General features: G+C 34.2%; 1 protein-coding gene across 1 annotated transcript; it reads left to right on the top strand.

The window, feature by feature from the left end:
• Positions 1-192: 192 nt before the first annotated feature.
• Positions 193-11,052, top strand: LOC132550385 (uracil phosphoribosyltransferase homolog). The gene is made up of 7 exons (XM_060214446.1): positions 193-320; positions 750-792; positions 3,123-3,192; positions 3,556-3,618; positions 4,333-4,494; positions 5,077-5,175; positions 5,695-11,052. The coding sequence occupies exons 1-7, from the start codon at positions 193-195 to the stop codon at positions 5,799-5,801; spliced, it is 672 nt and encodes a 223-aa protein (XP_060070429.1). The 3' UTR covers positions 5,802-11,052.
• Positions 11,053-20,709: the final 9,657 nt, after the last annotated feature.

The following is a 20,709-nucleotide window of genomic DNA, read 5'->3' as shown; positions in this document are numbered from 1 at the left end:
ATTACACCTATTAAGAAATATAGATAGCAATGAAAACACTATTCATTTATTCGATGTCAGTGACAAACACTTGAGTCTACAACATTTTTACTTTCGAACTATTTTTTGTGGTTGTAATAATGCAGAACAAAAGTGGTAAATAGACAAATTTTGTGTCTTGCGTGAATGGTGGGATATTTGGTCCGATGTGAGATGGAACCAGATCTAATTCAAGATTCTCTACACCAAAACAGCTACGAAGATTATGATTTTGGTCCTAAATTTAAAAAACTCCGAATCACTGACAATGTTCGTGAGCTTCAGACCGTTTTAAGATCGAAGTAAGTGTTGTTTATAAACATGTGCGCCAAGAAAGAAAAGAAAAAAATATCGCCACGTGCATTTGCAGATGTTTGTTTTGCTTAAAATATTTTATTCGGAATTAGCTTATTAAAAAACACAAGTGATTATAGAAACAAGAAATCCAATCTTCCATTTTGTCTGAAAAACTGCACCTAAAAATGTACTGGTATCGACAGACTGTCTGCTCTCTCTGAACCCCATGTTTGTATGCATTGAATCGAAATCGAAAATAATGAATGCTCCCTCGAACTCTTTCACTCATTTCCTTTCTCTTGCAAGGATGAAAGTTAAGCTAAGTCACATGTTGTTAAAATAGAGTTAGGATATGTACAAGTAATGTAGATTAATGTGTGTAAATGAAAGTGGTATTTCACAATCACACTAGATGTTCATAATTTCTTTTTCAGATTAACTTCAAGAGGAGATTTCATATTTTATGCTGACAGATTGGTAAGTTGCAGTTGTTACTATTGTTATGATATACATGAATGGTCTGTCTAAAAAAGTGTCAACAAACAATAACAACATCATAAATGCCTTTGGAAAATATTTTTGAAATACTCTTAATGAAGTTTATTGGCACAGTCGAAAGATTCACTGTTTATATGGTCAAATTTATACACCTATGTACCAAAGTTTCACATTGATGTTTGTAAAATATTGGTTGAGTTTTGAACATATTTTCTTTGAATGCCAACAGTACAGGTGTGTATCACTCGTCTTCAAACGATATACCTGAAGATACTTATAGTTAGCGACATTGAAAGAGATATTGTTATTATGACCATAATAGATTAACATACCAAGTGGCCATCATTTGCAAGAAAAATAAACTCAATGTAGAGGTTAATGTAATACTATAGTTCAAATAACTTAGGAATAAGCCAACTGAGGACATTGTTTTTGTATTTGTAAAAAACATTTGTGGTTACGCCCTAGACCTTGAAAGGTGTGTATAATTACTGTCACATACACATGGCTTTTATCAGTAAATTTACCATAATATATTACGTACTCTATATTTTAGTTTTAATTTTTGAGGTTTTTCGGCCGTCATATCTATAACGTTATTTTCGATCATTTAGCTTGAAGGATTATAAAATGTAAAAGAAAATCTGGAAACTAAAGGGAGGTGTCAGACACGATATTAAAAAAAGTTATTTTTCAGTTGTCAAAAATGTGCAGCTTTTCTACCTGCAATTCTGGATCAGTGCCTGATTTATATAAATAAAAGTTTATGAATTGATTTATGATTAATTTGCAAGTTCATTGCAGTTATATAGTTTTATGATATATCAGATTGTTGAAATTGATTGATATATAATTTAAGATCTTAAGTGCATTGCAAGAGATTATAGAAATGTGCCGTTTTTTTTTAAAAGTTCCATCGGCCATTACATGGATTCCTTGTAGTTATATAGAAGTGGTTGGTTTTTCCAATGTTGATTAAGGTTGGATTTAAAAGTTTGTGCAGATCTTCCTATGAGCTTCTTGTGTTTAGGCGAGTTCTTTTGTTTATAAAGTTTCAGTTTGTATCCCCCTAGTGGTGGTGTTTTCAATGCTAGAAATTACAGGAAAGTTTATACCTCAAGATCATATTTTCCCACCATAATTTTTGAAATCAATCTTACCTCCCCTAGCTCTTTTATAGCAACCAAACATTGGTTATTCCAGGGGGTGCAGTCCCACTGTGAAAGATAGATTGGTATTCCTGGTATCTCCCCATCTCGAGTGCTGTTCAAGTTGTCACTTTTACCTATCTGCATTGCAAAGCTTTTCATATTTGTCAGGGTGGGAGAATAGTGGCCACTTCTTACTGGCTGCCAAATATGGCATGATAGAATTCTTGATCATCTGTGAATAGGGAAGTTTTTGGTTAGGTCACCTGAGACAAGTCTCACTCAGGTGACTGTTCAGGCCCCTTGGCCTCTTGTTTCAATATCATTTACATACCAGGGTGTTGTTATTTTATCAGTAAAACCATGTAACACATCATACTAATTTTATGGATAAGTTGTTGATGGGGTAGGGGACCTTCTCAGAAGCTCTCAAGAAATCACTTCAAGTTACTTAAGAACAAAGTTCTTAACCCATTCATTTGAAAACATCATTCAGACGTCTTTTTCATATTTACTTGGTAACTAAAGATGGTTTTACCATATAATTCATACGTTTTCTATGATTGGGCAAAATGATTGGTTTTCTTACAACTAAACATATGATCACCAAAGTGAAGGCTGACAGAGTTATACAACCAGCTTAGTTAAAATATAAATGTGTTATCAGATTGTTATAAAATTTAATTGACACATACACAATTGTCAATCATTATTACAGGTTTATATCTTTATTTTGCTGTTCAGTTAGTGGTGAATAGTAAGTAATATGTATGCAAAATGTTGCTCAAAATGAGCTAGGGAAATGAGTCCTATAATTAAAAAATTGCTAGGACTCCTGCAGAAATTTTTCTTAGGATCCTGAGGAGATAAATATAGGTTATTTTAAAAGTGTCAAATGATGTTTATCTAATATGATTTCCAGAACATATTATACTTGTACATTTAATCAGAACTTGCAAGAAAATTTCATTATTCACTATACTGTGTAAAACTATGGAGAAATCTTGCACTTCTGAAATGACGTTATAATCTTTTTAAAAAAATGTTATTATCTTTTTAAAAAATGTTTTTTTAATTTGAGAAATTCTAATTGTGTATTAGTTCAGATGGGTATATCATGTTTTATTCCAATAGAGCTCTGATTTTGTGCTATTTTTTCAGATCAGATTAGTTGTAGAAGAATGTCTGAATCAGCTGCCCTATCGCCATTGCCAAGTCACCACCCCTACAGGTTGGTATCTTGCTCATTCAAAATGCCCATAGAGTATGCCATTGTCTGTAACACTATTCTACAATGCAGGATCTACATTTTTATGAGGTATTCTGTAAATCATTCTGCTCAAATTACAATACTCTTGTTATTGTTATTCAAATCTGTTTATCTTGTTGAGATCTTTAACATTTTCTTATTGCAAAGATTATACACTTAACATTAGAGGCACAGACAGACCTGGAGAGAGGTTATAGGAAACTGTTTTGCATGAAGTAAATAAAATGCAATACAAAGATGTGCTTATTCTTAAGCTGTAAGATGTAAATTTTATATCAAAACCTTCAGCTAACTGGCACAATTATACACTATTACTATGTACAGGACAAATCTACGATGGACTGCGATACGAGAAAGGAAACTGTGGCGTCAGTATCATGAGAAGTGGTAAGTAAATTAAACTGTGGCATCAGTATCATGAAACGCTATAAGTTAATTAAATGGTGGCATCAGTATCGTTAAAAGTGGTAAGTTTAACTGTGGCATCAGTATCATGAAAAGTGGTAAGTTTAACTGTGGCATCAGTATCGTGAAAAGTGATCAGTTTAACTGTGGCATCTGTATCGTGAAAAGTGGTCAGTTTAACTGTGGCATCTGTATCGTGAAAAGTGGTAAGTTTAACTGTGGCATCAGTATCGTGAAAAGTGGTCAGTTTAACTGTGGCATCTGTTATGAGAGGTGATGAGTAATCTGTAGAAATAATCATGATTCATGATGACTCTTGGTGTTTTGGTAATGGAGAAGTTGTTTGTAGATTTCAACACATTTGGTTCCTCTGACAATGTATTAATTGGTATTAAACAGTGACATTTTCATATCGTGGCATAAGAAATATTGCTGACAGTAATGATGAAGATCATGGTTTCAAAAAATTGCAAAAAATTTTGTTTAAGGATTATGAACAATATAAAGAAGTTGACAAAGTATGATTGAATTCAATTGAGAATTGTAGATTAATCTATTATCTTAAAAGTCTATATTATGAACTTCATACATAACTTTTTAAGTGTTCAGATGAACATGTGTATTATCTAGACTTGTATCTGATATCCTGCTTTCTTTGCTACAGCATGATATAACATAACTTGTCTTATATCCCAGGTGAAGCCATGGAGCAGGGATTACGAGATTGTTGTCGATCAATACGAATTGGTAAAATCCTTATACAGAGTGATGAAGACACACATGAAGCCAAAGTTGTCTATGCTAAACTCCCCCCTGACATTGCTACACGCAAAGTCCTCCTCATGTATCCCATTATGGGTAAGATGCTTGTTCCTCTGCAATGTACATGCAATTGAATACAGATTTGCATATTTGATCAGCATGTTTTCTTAATTGAAGAGCTTGTGCAAGGATTAAAAATTTTTATTCAATATTGAAATAAGAGCTTTTTTTCTGACATGTATTTTTATTGCAAAACAAATACAGCCGAACTTCGATGTTTTAGAAGTTAAGGGAATACCAAAAAAACTTCTGATACATTGAAACTTTGAATCATTCATGGTGAGTTAATATAGAAGTTTTCATGTTCATGGCTATGTATAATTGATGACAGGATATTTCCACGGAAATAAACACAACAAATACCAAAACAGTACTGTAAATGTTTTGTTAGAATCATGTGGTGTCATAGTTTACTGTTTGTGAAAAAAAATGGTTACATCAAAAAGTTTGATTTATGAAACTGTGATTCATAAAGGAGTAAGTTAGAAGTAATATATAAGAATAAAATTTGGGACTAGACAAAAACTTTGATACATTGATAAATTTCAATGTTTGATTCATAGAAGTTTGACTGTACATTTTTAAGTGATTTATAGAAATAAATTTTGCATGTTTTAGGAACCGGAAATACTGTGATAAAAGCTGTAAATATACTCAAGGACCATAAAGTGCAGGAGGAAAATATCATCTTAATGAATCTCTTCACAACACCGTCAGGTAAAGAGGTTTCCAACATCACTGTCATTGTCATGTAATGCAGACATAATTTAATGGTCTTTTCATCCAAAAGATTGCATTACTGTGTAGTGTGTTCAGTATAACCAAATGACTGCTAATGGGTACTTCTAATGTCCAGACTAACTAGTTCCTAAAGTGATAAAATCTTGTCAGATAGCAGATTTAATTTTTTTAAAGACTGGCTGAGTGAGAAATTATATGTATTTATCACTATCCAATATCTAATTTCTTTATTTATCCAACAGACCTAACTTCATTTTTCCCTAAATTTCAATATTCTCGTGATCAGGTGGTAACATTTGTAGTTTCCTTGTATTAAAATAAATTGTTTTAAATATATATATATATATGAAAGAAGTTTAATTATGTAATGGTATAACATAAACAATTTTCTAGTTTACTTGATGATGGTAATTTTGAATAGGCATAAAATTAAAAATAACCCAGAGATGCAAATGTACTTACTTGTATGATATGCGCCATTTATGTTATCCATAGCTGCCAAAGCTGTGCGGAACGCCTTCCCGGAGATGAATGTGTTTACATCAGAAGTCCATCCTGTGGCACCCAACCACTTTGGCCAGAAATATTTTGGTACAGAGTAGATATTAACCATTACAGATCTTTAAGCATCATCCAGTATCCATGAGCATATGATTCCAACGCCTCACAACCTACTTTACTGATGACACAACAATCCCTTCTAGTCCAGCTTTAACATGGTTTTACCTCGTATGTTGAGAGTATGTAACAACTGATGGTGGGAAGCTTATTTCAAGCAATTGAATTTGTCTCAGTTTTAATAAAATTTTCATCATGTACTGCTATTACAGTAACATTCTTATGTGTAAATGCTGTTTTGAAAATTTGTGAACAGCCTGGTTGTTGTTTTTGAAATTTTGGCATGTTGAGTCAGAGATATTATATGAATTTTTTTTTTTTTTTTTTTAATTTGCTGAAGTGAGCTATGTCTTTTATTTACTTCAGAGCTGTGAATTCTGAACAAAATCAGTGGTGATATATGAAGAAAAAGCTATCTCATTGATGTCTCTTGTGTAAGGTTAATACTGGATCTGGAATGTTACTTAATAAATGTATGACAGCAAATCAGAAAGGTGCTAAATTCAGTTTGAAGGTCAATTGTTTTTATTGTCCACAGAATTTCTTTTGAAGTGCGTGTTTACATCCATATCTCCATTTCCTTCCCATGTGCCACACTTGTGTTTGTTAACTTCGTACAATCACATTCTGTATGTAAGAAAAGTGTCATTCCGATCTTAGTGTTTACATAGTCATGGTTACAAGGAATGCTCAAGACAAGAATTCCAAACATTTCCTGTTGTCTCAGGTCTAAATATTATCATTCAACTGCATGTATGGCTGCTTAAGACCAAGAATATGTCATTTATGTAAAGATTGAATGTTGTTTAATATTTTGAATGAATCTTCCATGTTTAAACACTCTGAAAGTTAAGTAGTCATGTTAAGTTTAACTCATATGTACCATAATTGCATGTGTATTTTTCATTTCGTATGTTACAGTTGAAATGATGGGTAAAGGTTATACAAATTTTGTTATCCACAATGTATGGAAATACATAGCTAGATATCACTGTAATAGTTTTATCATGTTTTTGTCTGGTAAGTTATATCACTTTATATAAGTTACTGATGATTGTTTCTTGACAAATCTGTCATGTTTCAGTAATGGAACTGTGTATCAACTTCGATAAATACAAAAGCATGTCTACACAGTGACAGTCATTGATGTTTTAATGCAAACTTAACAAGTTCACATAATGTTTAAATAGCTGAATTTACGACTAGAGTACTGGAATCCATTTACAAAATCTCACATCATTCAGTTGTACATATGTTAATATTTTGCTGTCTTGCTAGTCAGTGATTAAATCAAAACAATTGGTATAAGTATGTTCTAGTTAAGTCTTCATTTGAAATTAGCATTAAAATAATTTACTTTGCAGGAAGCTATGGTCACACAGAAAATCTTTCAAAAATAATCCAAATTAAAGTGATTTAATGTGTCTCAGAAATGCAGGTGTATTAAGGAATGGTCCTGTGTTTTCTGAACTATTTTGTCTATTAACATTGAAATTGCAGTATCTGCATTTCTTTATGAATTTTCTTCTCATATCACAATCTGAAACAGAGTTTAAATTCCTTAAATTGTAGACAGTTGTATTATTGTTTTTTGGGGGAAAAGCATCATTTGCAGGAAAGTACTTACACATTTTTAATGAAACTCAGGTTTTCAGGAAATCAAGTTGAATTTTTAAGGTTGATGGGTTGAAAGATAGGCGACTGTGATGATTTCTTTCAAATTTACATACTGTATTTATTGTCAGTGAATACATGCCCTGTATGAAGTCCACCCATGTCTTGCTACTCAACAATACTAACAAATCTTTAGTAAGCCTACCTCCTACTTCAAGTCAAAGTTGATGTGTTGAATCTCTTGGACGATTACAAGATAGTTATGGCAACATTTTGGTGTTGGATGGAGTTCACATCTCACAATCATTCAAGGTCACTGCTACTATCTTTAGAAACTATGAAAAAAATGTCTACAGCTTTGTTGAAGAAGGTTTAGTATTTTAAGTTGTTAAATTTTACATGTCATTTTAATCACATTATGACTATACACGTGTTAAAATAACCACTTTTCTCTCACTTTAACACGCTTTAGCTCTAGTAGTTTTCTGCCTTTTATCTCTATGCTTATTAAGAATGTTGTTTATTTGTCACTGGCATCTACAGAAGTCTTTGATATTTATATTCTTATCACTTTCAGTGACCTCATTAGTTAATGCTGAAGAGAGCATTATCCTGTGTATGTTTAGAGTCCATATTGGTAAAAATTATACAAGTACAAATGTAGTATTAACAACATGGAAAGGGTTGGTGCATAAGTATCTAAAGGTTAGTTAAAAGGATTGGCATGTTTTCGGGCAATGAACAATGAACAATTCATGCTGAAATGTGACAATGGCTAGATTTTAGTTAGAAATAGTTACCCAGCACCATGACTTGCGATTAATGAAGTTAAAGCTATAGATATTCACACATTAATTCTCAGATTTGCTGTTATAGAATGGCCATTGGTTCTTCTGAATAAATATAAATAGCACTATTCTAAAATGTGTCAAACATGTACACATTTAACACTGTAAACATATTTCAGAGACAACATATTCAAATTCTCATTGATGGTTGTGTTGTCTTGGGTTTGGGCTCTGATGATGCTATTTCTTTCTCATGGAAAGAACTTAATTGAACATTTGACTGAATTCTAATTTTGATTTCCATCAAATTGACTTTTGAGAAACATTAAACAGTACTTATATGTCTCCTGTGCTGTATTTAATGCTATGTGACATTCGACCAACATGCAGTACAAGTAAATAAACCCATTCAAAAGCTGACCAAAGTAATGTAATACATATATGGTGATGATTTTTGCTAAGTATTGTAGAAATATCTCCTAACTTACATCAAAAAGGGATTCAAAAGGTATTCGTAGACCAGAATTTTGATGGAATGTACTGGGGCCAATCTTTTGACAAAAGAACTATCAAGTTTGTGCTTAATATCAGTAATTGTATTTGCATTATTCTTTATATCACAAGTTTTTTCTGTCTTTTTCTATAATGATGTATTTTTTACTTCATCTTAATTGTATGATATGGATTTAGAAATGAAAGTGCATGTATAACTGTGAGAACACTTTGATGTAAGACTTTAGTTGACAAGTTTTTGCAGCTCAGCTTACTTTCTGGCCATTTGTAACAAATGGCTTGGATGTGAATTAAGAATTAAACAAACATGAATTGTGCAATAGATTTTGAAAAGTGTATATTATTACTCCTGCAGTGCAGATGAAATTTTTTCAACATTGTTATTTAATTTTTGAATTCTTCTTCTCTCTCACCCTGCCCCCAAAGAAATAAATGTTTTTATTTTGAGATTTTAAAATGAATTTAATTAACAGGTAAATGTTGATAAATATTGATTGAGTAACATATCAATGACCCGATGTCATATTTGTCTATTTCACTGAAATAAAATTTAAACCCCCAATTCATAAAACAACTTCAGAAATCTTAAGTTTTGTCCATTTGTTTTTTGTTAGAGTAGAATTGTTTTAAATCTGTATAATCATGTACATTTGTGAAATATGACGGTTTGAATTTTCACTTTCCAGCATCAGTTTCTTTTTGAAAGACATGGTTCTTTGTTATGAAAGTTTTCTTGTGCTATGTCTGTTGAAGTGAGCACCCTGAACTATCAGATCCATTCCTTCTTGCATCATCTGACCTCCATTTATTTTCCTTGTACGTAGGCAGTCTTACTTTGAAAAATCTTTGATACTTTGGATAAACAAGGTTTTATATCCAAGAAAGAGAAAAGATATTGTAAAACAATTTTCGTCTTTGCAGCACTGCTTGCAAATGGCAAAAGAAGTTAGTATTTGTATATCTAGGACACAGCAACAAGAGTTGCATTACAAATAGTTCACATATTTCATTTCCTCGGGTGATATTAAATTATACTAATTTGGCATTTTAAATATTTTTTAGTGATATTTGATAGATTAGTTTTTTATTTTGATTTAATATATTCAACAATATTACACATACATATGCATGGGAAAATAAGCTTAATTAAAGTCCCCTTACCCATTTTGATCTGTTTGCATGCTGTCAGTTCCGCATGGATTTAAAAGCATTTCATCTTTAGCTGTTTTTTTTGGTTATCATAATTCAGCATTTTCTGTTTGGAATGTTTCCAAATGTTTTGATAGAGTAGTCACCAACCTTTTACACTAAGCAGCATTTTGCCTGTTTTGAATGTTTCATTTCTCTATAAATTAGTTCTAAATTAAGAAAGTTGGGGTATGTTTATCAAATTCATACATATCAAGACGATAACTTCCATACACATGATTATTATGTATTGAATCTTTATGTATGGTACTATAAAAAGACCACTTATACCAATAGACCACTGCTAGTGTTCCCCATTGTAGTGATTTTTTTCTGGAAATCTGTACCAAGACCACTTTTAGGACTCCTAGACAATGTTGTTGTTTGGAAAAAAATAACTAGCATGATCAATTCCAAATTTTTGAATAATGATTCCAAACATGTTTTTTCCTGGATCGGGAAACCTCAACACCTGCCTTAAATGCATTATGATAAAACTGTGTAATTTGTCATGTCCTTTATATAAATGTCGTTGGAATGCACTTTATTTTTTGCCACCCCACACACTGGTCCTTTTTTGCAGTTCCTCAAACCTTGTTATATTTTGATGTAGCACAAATTTATTTAAAAATATTGAATTTTTTCTGGGCAAAGAAGTTATTGTATAATAATAAAAGTGAGTGTATTGCATTATTCATAAGAGGAATTATGAATAATCATAACAGGAATTCAAAGGTAATACCTGTAATGGATCATCATCAAAGTTTCAGTTGCCAAAATCTTACAGGTGTAAGAACTTCCCAAAGATATATGTATCTGTACATGGTACACTTTGGTTGTTTTAATATAGAAGTTGCTGTTTTATTTCTAACAGATATAATCAATGCGTAGACAGTTTAATACTGGGGTCAGATTTTTGTATTGTATCTCCAGTCAACTTTTTTTTGATGGTATTCTGTATATATCTTTTGTCCTTTCTAGATCTTAGCAATTTAAATAAGCTTTGACCTTAAGCAATGAAACTGCTTAACTATGTTTTGGTGAACAAGTATTGTATGTAAGCATCATTACATTGTAAATGTTATTGATGTGTTGCCTGTTGATAATGGTGACAATAAAGTATTGTCCAATATATATGCTCCTTGTGTTGTGTTTGGATTCTTCAGTTTACTCGTAGGACTTAAAATTTGGAATGAGGCTGCTGTTTTTTATGTCATATGACCCGAAAGGTGAGGATGATCTATAGCCATTGTGTTTCGACTTTGTCATGCATTGTCTGCTGTGCATTAATTTTCCATTCAAATGACTTTTTCTTAATAACCAAAAGGGCCTGGGTGCTGATATTGTACCTGTAGCCTGTTGGGATGAATGGAAACCAAGTTTGTTAATATGAATGACTGATTAACTATTAAGGTCACAGGGGTCAAATTTATTAAAATCTTTTAAACAACTTCTTGATAACCAAAAGGTCTATGGTGCTGATATTTGGTCTGTAGCATGCTGGGATGGAGGACCTTGACCCACTTTCAAGGTCATAGAGGTTAAAGGTGTTGAAATATTTAAACATCTTAATAACCAAAAGGACCAGGGTGATGATATTGGGCCTATAAAATGCTGAGATGAAGAGCTACCACATTTGTTTATATTGATCTTGACCTACTTGCAAGGTCACAGAAGTCAAATATGTCAAGATCTTTAAACAGCTTCTCAATAACCAAAAGGCCCAAGGTGCTGATACTGGGATTAGTATGCTGGGATGAAGGGTTACAAAGTTTGTTCATATTATTGACCTTGACCCACTTTCAAGGTCAGAGATGTGAAATGTGTCAAAATCTTCACAGGTTTAAAGACTTAGGGTACTGATATTGGGTCTGTGGCATGTTGGGATGAACTTTGTACATGTGACTGACCTCTCTTTTTAAAGGTCACAATGGTCAAATGTGCTAAAATCTTCAAACCACCTCTTCTCAATAATAAAACAGTCCAAGCTGTTGATATTGGTTCTTCAACACAAGTGGATGAAGAGCTACTAATTCATCCAAATAATTGACCTTGATCTATAATCAAGATATCTTTGGTCTTGAGATTCCTTTTACAACCAGCAAAAGATATGTAGTAATTAAACAAATTTGTAGTAGCATGTGTAAAGAATATGATTTCAAGTTTTCAGAAAATGTTTTTATGAACCAACTATGTATTCTTTGTAAGCTGTAGAGTAGTTGAGCAATTTATTTCAGCCATGTTTGGCCTCTTCCATATATAGGTCTTTATAGTCAGATGACTATTGAGGCCCCTGGGCTGTTTGAGCTGATTAATGTAAAACATCACGCAATACTTTTTTTAACAGAAGTTCTTATTTGATACTCTTATGTCTTGTATGAGACAATAATATTCAATTTAAGTCATCATAAGTTTCCTTATCATCAATTTTTGCTTACAGTGGTGAACCCACACATATCCAACGCTCCTATAGGTATTCTTGTATATTTTGTAAACAGCTGTAGTCAGTGTGTAAGATAGCAAATGAGATGGTCATTTAGAAACATAGAATCAATGTAGCTGCAAGGACTTGTCTCCACCAACAAGTTCTTCGCTGAATTTGCTGGACTTTTTAGCCCACCATCATGAGATGGTGGGGTATTCAAATCACCCTGTGTCCGTGGTCCGTAAACAATTCTTGTTACCGCTATTTCCGAGAAAGTACTGGATGGATCTTTCTCAAATTTCATATGCAGGTTCTGTTTGGTCCCTAGTTGTGCATTTTACCTTTTTGGACTGATCCGAATTCAAGATGGCTGCTTGTCGGCCATCTTTTATTTTGAAAGTAAAAGTTTGTTACCGCTATTTCCAGGAAAGTACTGGATGGATCTTTCTCAAATTTCATATGCAGGTTCCGTTTGGTCCCTAGTTGTGCATTTTACCTTTTTGGACTGATCCGAATTCAAGATGGCTGCTTGTCGGCCATCTTTTATTTTGAAAGTAAAAGTTTGTTACCGCTATTTCCAGGAAAGTACTGGATGGATCTTTCTCAAATTTCATATGCAGGTTCCGTTTGTACCTTTTTTGGACTGATTTGAAATCAAGATGGCCAACAGGCAGCCATCTTGGATGTCGACAGTAATACAGTAGTTTGTTATCGCTGTGACAGGATCTTTCTCAAATTTCATATTTAGCTTCCTCTTGGTACCTAGTTCAGCATTGTCCCATATTTAAAATTATCGGTGGAAAAAAAATGGCCATAATTGTTTTATGGCTATTACTTACCTACATGATCAGTCATTCTCAAGTATAAGATTTTCAAAATTAAGTAAACATTGATATATACACTGTTTAGGGTATGATTACTAAACCATGCAATGAACTGAGTTAATGGCATAGGGGTTGACACATGAGAAGTAACAGAAGAATTGATTTATTAAAAATGTCAATAATTCCTAATATTTAAATGTTGGTGTTACAAAAACATTAATGTAATAAAATAAAATGTAAAATTTTAAATCAAAAAAAAGTTTTAAAAAACTTTGAACTTTTATTATACTTGTTGCGCTCTTGTACATGGGCATCATTTCATTATCATCATCATCACCATTATCATCCATTTTGAATTTAATAAGTATACAACTTAATAAAGGGTGTTCATTTTATCACTGTATCCCTATAAAAATACCTTGTGCCATCATTGAGTACATTCAATGAAGACCAGTTCATGAACATTTACAACACCTGACCAGTTCATGAACATTTACAACACCTGCAACAAAAAAAAAAACAAAACAAAAAAAACAACTCTTCAAGAACTGAAAACAGATCATCAAATGGTGGGCGCCAAGATCCCACTGAGATCTCTTGTTAAGAAAAGCATTTTGCTTTCTGATGCACAATACAAATTTATCATGATAAACTATTGCCGTTTTGACTTTTAGTGTAAATTTGACATCAGTTTTCATAGCACTAAGATTAATTCTGTGCTCACAACAGCTGAAATTTAAAGGTTCTGAGGATGATGCGTATGGACTGCCTTTTCACTTTGGCTTTTTGTTTGAGTCCATAAATGCATCCTTTCCATACAAATTCTTCAAAATCATTTGCTAGAACAAGGAATGCATTTAACAGGTAACAGAGTGAGGAGTTCCATGAATATCAGGCCATGATGTTAATGAGGATATTGAGATCTTTGTATACAAATAAGGGAAACATCAAATGCTGCTTTCTGGAATTTTATTTTAAAATTAATGCATGTTAAAGTTACTAACAAATTTCAAATCATCTCACACATAAAATACAAACATCATATTCATTTGAAAACAGAATTCTCGCTTCACATACTGATGCAAATCCTAAAAGTATGACATCCAATAAATAAATACATAGTTAAATAAATCTAGTAGCATTCAACCATCATTATTGTTACAAGACTTTAAACAACACAAGCTTAATTCATCAAAAAAACACTGGTATATCAATCACTGTTCAACCTAACATAGCGTTACTTCACTTCCTTTGGTATGCTTTTTATTTAGCCAACCGAAACATGTAAACTAATAAATTCTTAACCTACAGAATCCTTGGCCTTGATGCTCCATCCTTAATCAAGTTGTTACCTATCGTCTATGGAGCTCTGCTAGAATACTCCTGTATCCACCTAGGATTCCTCCACCGACACATCTAGCGAACATTACCACCCACGGGACGTTGGACTCTTCCACCCCCCTATCCCCCTTTTTATTTTTTCTCTATATTGCAACTCGTTCACCAATCACAAGTAAGTTGGTTTGTATTGTTGTCTCTGGTGAGCATGATTAACACTGATTGCTCCTGTTATTAAATGTTATTTTTTTCTTTTTCTGACGAAAAAAAGCTACAAAGGATCTTGAGAGGAAAGTGATAGCATTTCAACAGTTGAATTTACATGTTATCTGCATATCTTATGCAATATTCTTAATATAACTGCTAATATACAAGGTATGTATAAAAGCCTTGATTTATGTTCAAGTCTATTTTCATGTCATTTTTCAGTATATTGCTTGCAATAATGGTATAGAAAGGTATATGTGAAGATTGATATCTTTAAATGACAGGAAAACATAACATGTTGCATGTTATATTTCACAAATCTGAAATATTTTTGGCATATTGTTTATTGAAATAGTTCTTTTATAATTACCAGATGAAGATTGATATTGTAAATGAAAGAATACCTATAAATAAAAGATTTGTATTGTAGTGGTTCTGTAATGTCTTTCCTGTGCCAGTGTAGAGAACTCAATCCACTGCACATATATGTGGAATCTTACAAAAGAATCTACAACCCATTCTGTAATAATCATCCCACTGTATATCCGATCATATCTCAGATAGGCAGCTGCACGGAAAAAATATCATTCCTTGTGGACTACCACCTTAGACCGTTAGCCACAAAAACTGCATCGTATATCCAAGATACCACTGATTTTCTTAAAAGAATCCACGAATTAGGCTGACTTCCGCCGGGAAGTTTGTTGTGTACAGCTGATGTATCGTCTCTCTACACATCAATTCCTCACTCAGACGGAATATGCAAGGTAAAAGTAGCCTTAGACAACAGACCCAACCCTACACCAATCACTTTGATCTTATTGAGAATGATAGCGATAATTTTAACTAATAACTGTTTTAGATTTAATCAGGAATTCTACTTACAAACCCAGGGAATGGCGATGGGAACTAAAATGGCCCCAAGCTATGCTATAATATTTATGGACTTTTTAGAACAAAGATTCCTATCTAACCGCATGAAAACATCTATGATCTGGTGGAGATACATTGATGATATATTTTTATATGGCCCCACACCCGAGAGGAACTAACCTCCTTCCTAGAGGCACTCAACTCATACCATCTTACTGTCAAGTTTACGTCGGAAATCAGCGAGATTTCTGTAAACTTCCTAGATACTACTATCTATTTGAGAGAAGATGGGACATTAGGAAGCCATATATATAACAAACCTACTAATGCCTTCCTGTATCTACACTATAGAAGTAGCCACCCGAAACATCAAAAAGAGAACATACCCTATTCACAAGCCCTTCGAATATGGAAAATATGTAGCTCCGATATTGACTTCACAGCCGAAATTTAGAATCTCCTGGAGAGATTCTTAAACAGAGGGTATCCCCTATCAATTATCGAAAAAAGCTATCACGAAAGCCAGTCTCGTCAACAGAGAAAGCCTTCTCATCAAAAAAGAAAAAAACCAAGGGAACACAGTTTTACCATTTGTATTACCTTATAATCCTTACAACCCGCCGGTTGAAAAGATTTTCAGAAAATATCAACACATATTAAACTACAATCCGGAGACACAGAGTATACTTAAATCCAAAATGTTAGTAGCATATACAAAAACTCAGAGTTTCAGAAACTACCTAGTATGCAGTGATATAGCCGAAGACACTAAACCCACGGGCAATGGACCATGTGGAAGAAACTGCAAAGTGTGTAAATATATGACTAAATCAACCTATTTCGAGAGCAACACTAAAAAGAGCCGTCACAAGATCACACAAAATATTGACTATCAAAGCATCAATGCAATATATCTTATTACTTGTAAAAAATGTAATATCCAATACGTAGGACAAACTTCTAACAGCATTAATACCAGAATCAGAAATCACTTATATGATATATACCATCCAGATCTAAACACACTGGTCGCGGAACACTTCAACTCCAGCGGCCACAATGCAGATGACGTCACTATCACCGGAATAACGTCGAGCATCAGTGACGTCAACAAGCGGTTAAGAACCGAGGAGAGTTGGATCTATATTCTTCAAACGCAACGTCCGTGAGGCATGAACATCACGTAAAAGATGGAAAAGAAAACGAAAAGCAAACCCGAACAGAAACTGAGAATACTATGTATACTTTGTGGGAAGTCCTATTCTTCGTTAGGAAATCTTCGAATGCACATCAATAATGTACATGGAAGCAAATGGACGTGGTACAGATGTAAGATATGTAAAACAGCACTTGGCCGATAAGATAACTATCAGAAACATCTCTCCAGGATGCACCCTTTTTACACAGTAGAACCAGAGATATTTGAGGACACTACAAGACGAGAGGCAAGAGCTCCTGAAAAATGGCAAAGACCTATTGAGTGTTTAACTAAAACACAACTACAAGCAGCAAATTTTTGGGTACGTCCTGCCTCTGGAGTCACCATCACCAGACCCGCCAGCCGATTCAGACCAGTTCTGGAGGAAGCTATGGAGCGAATCAAGGAGGACTTCTACCTCAGCGAGTCATCAGACTCAGCAGCTCAACAGATTCTAGCAGCGCATCATACAGAATAAACTACAAGGACCTGGCATATGTATCGGAATCGTCACACACCATTTGTAAAGATGAGAGTACACCAGGTACCGTAGGACAATAATGAACTTGGTTAAAGTTTTAACAGTCAGAATTAATCAATAATGCTAACTATGATATATTTATAAGTCACAGTATTGCCCATTGTATATTACGTCACAATTGAAAGTTTTCCTCCCGGAGAGTAATTCAGGAGATAAATTCATCAAAAATTTTGTCCTGATGAAGCGTCAACTTCAGAGGCAAAACTAGTCGACCATAATAAAGGAAACACCCTCTTATTGGTAACGCATGAGTATGTTGTGATTAATATCCGTTTTGCACACACTATTTAGTTTTTGTATAATCACCCTGCATACCCTCTGGTATCCATACTTACAGTGAAGTACCCCACTAAACAACCACATATCCAGACCTGACATTGGCTCCTTCCTTTTGAAGAAACTAATTTTATTTGGTAAAGTGGAACATTTTGCGCTTTACATCAATATATATCAAGGCGAACATGTGAACCAAACACCCATTAAAATGAGGATATAGTTTGTTTTGTCATTTCTCTCACTTTTTAATGCCTATGACTTCTTGCTTGGCAAAAGAAGAATCAGATGAGAAAACATTTCCTATTGTATGTTCGTTCTTCATTTATGAAATTGAATCTAGAGTTTCTTTCATTTTTACTTTCAATCTTTACATTAGAAGGGTCATAATTTTTGTCACTGGAGTAAAACTGCATATAATTATACTTAAGTCGCTAGGAAAATACATCAATAATTGCGGAACAAAAGCCACAAGTTATGACACCACAGACTGTCCATCTGGTGAAACGTTTGCGGGTGTCTGGAGTTGGCGGCAAGCATGTCCACTTACTTATGAGTAAAAATATCTATCAATATGGGATGAAAACCACAAGTAATGACAGTCTGTCAATATGAGATAAATCTGTCTGTCAATGTGGGTTGAAATCTAAAAGTAATAACACAGAGTCTGTCAATATGACGAGTCTGAAATGTTAAGTTCCTGACTTCAAATCAAATTTAATTAAAAATTCTGCCACAATTTTTCCAGTTCTGTAGCTTCGACTTGTGTTCTGAATTTATCTCTGAAAACTGTACATCTAGCTGAAAAATAATAATGATAGTAAAACATTCTATTATTAGAAAAACATTTTATCAATAGTAAAACATTTTGGGTTTTTTTTTCAGCATCTTGAATTCACCTTTTAAAAAAAATATATGATGACAATATTTCCCACACATGCACAATGTACTTGCATAATTAGTGGTACCCATAATGTACAGACTAAAAAAATGAACAATAGCCATTTGTACCCACACAAAATATTTCCCCAAACCGTATATTTATCGTCATGAAAATATCTACATAATGAACAGAAAGGCATATCCCCATGGTGTATATTATGTTGGTCTGTCTGTCTATGACCATCACAGTGGATATTAGGACTTTCATCACAGCTATTTCTGGGCCAGGTTAATACAAGTCTGTAAGGGGTAACACCAGATCTTGTTACAAATTCAGAAACAAGAAATCAACCACCCAAGTTACAAACCTACTGGAAGAAGATTTATATCTATCCACAGACGAAGATGAGACTGACACAAAACATTATAGACATCCTGATCAACATATTTATGTAACTGAAAACAACTTTTTTAAAGTTATACCAGAAATTATTTAAATGAAACCTTCTGTCACCATCAAGCACGGTGAGGCACAGGCCAAACGCCTTGACCACCACCTCCAGACAGTGAACCAACTTGCACCAACATCAGCATCCAAATGTGCCAGGAAAGCAGTCTTTTACAAAGTTCAAGATAAGAACATTATGATGATGACTAGCTTTTCGACACAAATGTTGCATTTGGGCAGAAAGACAAGTGTCGAAGACGTGGCGGCACCTGCTACGAGCAGATTCGAAAATTACCAACAGCACCCGATTCTCTCGGGGTTTTATCATTTTTTGATGGGCATCAACAGATGAAAAGACGAGAAAGTAGCAACGCAGCATGCATCACAAGTATATAAAATCTGGAAAAGCATTGATGCCAACATGGAGATGGCAGCAATACAAGATCAAACACTCATCTCAACTTATTGCCTAACTTCCGAACAGGAAACTTTGCAACCAGGAACAATTAAGACTTATCTGTCTTCACTGAGAGAACTCTGCTGTGTTTTGAAAGATCGCCGTCCTAGAGGCACTGACTTTTCCAAAGTGGCTCTTCTGAAGTTTGCAATACAGAGATGGAGTAATACCATCACCAAATCTGCCAGAAAAAGGATGGCTGAGTGGCAGGTTAAAGATTCAGAAGAGCGAGTTTCTCCCCAAGACATCACGAAGCTGATGACTTCTTCAGTTGTTGTGCGTGCAACTAAATACCTACAAAGTGTCAAGAACGGTGATGTTAGAAAGTTGCAAACCGAGACCTACTGTTTGATGAGAAATTATCTCATTTTCCACAGCCTCTGCACTAACGCCCAACGGGTTGGGGCCATTGCAAATCTGACACTGGCTTCCTTCCAGTGCGCCATAGAAGCTGATGATATGGCGTTGTTATTTCCGTTGTGAACCACAAGACAGGATTCAGGACCCTAGTGATGCTTGGGGTCCCAAGAGATCTTTATTCAAGGCTGAAAATATACTTGCAAATCAGAAGGATCCTGCCACAGTTCTCAAAGGAACTTGACGATAACAGCACTCCTTTTTTCTTGACATTGCCAGCACCAAACCAGACATCAACAGCAATGTCTGGAAGCAGAATAAATGCGGCAATACAGGCTTTATGGTCTAATGTGCTGCCATTAGCCCTTACAGTGACCGCAACCAAAATCAGAAAAATTACCATTACCCATTTGCGGGAAGTAAACCCTGAAACCAGAGAGCAGATGTGTATTACCAGCTGCAATCCAGAGAGGGGGAATCTATGGACATAGTTCAAATTATCTCAAAAATTATCACAAATGCAACTAGAAAAGACATGGATGATTAAGCGTTGATACCAACATGTATCAAGATGATGAGATACAAACCGTCGACTCCGAACTGAGGAGAGCTGGATACGCATCCTGCAAACCACCACTCCCGACGGTCTTAACATTATCTCGTGATGGCAAACACTAAAACCACAACTAGGATACAGGCGAACATGAATACGTCAACTACAACGCCAAGGAAGAAGCCTACGGAAAGAGTGCAAATCCCCTGCATAAATTGTGGAAAAACTTATTCGAGTATTAGGAACTTACGGAGGCATGTGGACACATCGCACAGCCTCATAAAAACTTGGTATAAATGCAAGATGCGTAAACGAACCTAAGGAAGGAAGGAAACCTACAACTCTCATCTTAGAAAGAAGCACCCGGGTTACTGCGTAGAATCAGAACTGTTTGAGGATTGGTCCAAAATTAA

This window comes from Ylistrum balloti, unplaced genomic scaffold (assembly GCF_031769215.1).
Source record: "Ylistrum balloti isolate Yb309-2 unplaced genomic scaffold, AGI_CSIRO_Ybal_v1 Utg370122, whole genome shotgun sequence".
Taxonomy (NCBI): domain Eukaryota; kingdom Metazoa; phylum Mollusca; class Bivalvia; order Pectinida; family Pectinidae; genus Ylistrum; species Ylistrum balloti.
Note: the sequence above shows the minus strand (reverse complement) of the source record. Positions and strands in the feature narration are given on the sequence as shown.